This window comes from Crocuta crocuta, unplaced genomic scaffold (genome assembly GCF_008692635.1).
Source record: "Crocuta crocuta isolate KB4526 unplaced genomic scaffold, BGI_CrCroc_1.0 scaffold209, whole genome shotgun sequence".
Classification (NCBI taxonomy): domain Eukaryota; kingdom Metazoa; phylum Chordata; class Mammalia; order Carnivora; family Hyaenidae; genus Crocuta; species Crocuta crocuta.
The window spans coordinates 3902281-3904124 of NW_027551566.1; the positions used below are offsets into that span (position 1 = coordinate 3902281).

Consider the following 1844-nt stretch of genomic DNA (forward strand, 5'->3'; position numbering starts at 1 on the left):
GCACCTTTTTAAAACCACGTGAAAAGGGTATTTTTTAATACAAGAAAAGTCTTGAATATTACTGAATTAACTTACATTGTCTCTTTGGTCCCTTCTTGCATCCCAACTTCTGTTTCCTACTATTTTTACCTTAGATTTGTATTTTTTAAAGTTTATTTATTATTTTTTGAGAGACAGCACTATTTTTATCTTAGATTTGTATTTTTTTAAAGTTTATTTATTATTTTTTGAGAGGGGGCAGAAAGAGAGAGAGGGGAGGGGTTAGGGAGAGGATCCCAAGGAGGCTCTGCGCTGTTCGCACAGAGCCCAATTTGGGGCTTGATTCAACAACCCTGGGATCATGACCTGAGCCAAAATCAAGAGTCAGACGCTTAACCGACTAAGTCATCCAGGCACCCCTACTTTAGATTTTATTTAGATTGTAACTTAAGTTTGGGCCAAGGTCAGTTGCCACTGTCAACAGAGAGCAAAAAATGGTTTATGTAAGCATCTTTGTGCCTGTATACCCATTACTTTTTTTGTATGTATAAGCAATTACAAAGCTATATTTAGGAGATGGAAAATGGAAGATTGTGGTTCTCACAGTCACCAAAAGCCCTGTGCAGGAAGCTATGGTTTCTCTCTTTCTTAAAATGCTTATTTATTTTGGGGGGGGGGGGGTTAGGAATGGAGAGAGAGGGAGACAGAGGATCCCAGGCAGGCTCTGCACTGTCAGCCCAGAGCCTGACATGGGGCTCGAACCCACAAACCACGAGATCATGACCTGAGCCAAAGTTGGACACTTAACTGACTCAGCCACCCTGCTGCCCTGGTTTCTCTTTTAAAGAAGGGTTGTATATGGAATTTTCTATAGAACATGTTGCCCTATTTTCTTCCCAGTACAGGGGCATAATGAGATAGGAAGAATTTTTTAAAATAGAGAATGGCTTTTTTCATAAGTCTATTTTTAAAATATTAATTGAACTCCTAATAAATGTAAGAATGATATTCAAATTATATCATGGTTGATATATTGTTGAAACTAATATCAGTGACTCAAATAAATCCTAAATTGTAATTATAGCAGTTTAGATATAATTCTATAAGGGAGATAGAGAGCAATCTAATAGTTGCTGAGAGACCTTGGTCAGCACTGCCACTGCACCAGACATCCCTCTGGTTTTTCCAAAAACCAGAGAGATATTATTATTCATAATTTACAGATAAGATGAAGATGAAGAAACATAGGCTCCAAAGTTTAGAGTGAGAATGAAAAACAAACAAACAAAAACAGCATGCACGTTACATGTTTAGGTCATGTGTCCTCTTCTTTTAACATACACGGCAGCATTCTCTATACATAGATCTATACGTTGGGAAGCCAGATCTCATTCCCTATTCCTGGTCCTAAAGACAAAGATAGGAAGTTTTTTCCTGCTTTTTCCTTCACATGCTTACCTTTATTTCCTGCATCCTCTATGATTTGATATACTAGTTTTTCTTGGTTATCTGATCCTTTCATTTTACTGCAGGGGAACAAAGTAGAATTAAAAAGGCAAAGAGATACAGTATATCTAATTATCTACATAACTACTTTAATGAATTAGCGGACAAGGTCATCACATTGACTTATTTACCAAAAGAAGGGCTTACCTTAAAAAGAATGAGACAGGGCTGTATGTACCAGAATGAAAAGATGTCCAAGATATAGTAAGTGAAAAAAACAAGTTGCAAAACAGTATGGATAGCATGATCCCATTTTTGTTAAAAAAAAAAAGAAAAAAAAAGAAAAGAGATTATATATATAGTATATAAATATATAATCATTTCTATATATTTATATATATACCTACAAGAAAGGAAAT

At 35.6% G+C, this 1844-nt stretch overlaps 1 protein-coding gene across 4 annotated transcripts in view; it reads right to left on the reverse strand.

The window, feature by feature from the left end:
- POLR3F (RNA polymerase III subunit F) overlaps positions 1 to 1844 on the reverse strand; it is a 15503-nt gene that overhangs the window by 8651 nt on the left and 5008 nt on the right. For 2 of the 4 annotated variants that reach the window (XM_077750172.1, XM_077750170.1), the window contains exons 4-5: positions 1633 to 1653; positions 1438 to 1505 (exon numbers count right to left, since the gene is read on the reverse strand). In XM_077750172.1, the coding sequence (XP_077606298.1) occupies positions 1438 to 1505; positions 1633 to 1653 (89 nt within the window). The remainder of the gene's footprint in view (positions 1 to 1437; positions 1506 to 1632; positions 1654 to 1844) is intronic. The other 2 variants (XM_077750173.1, XM_077750171.1) reach the window with 1 other exon arrangement.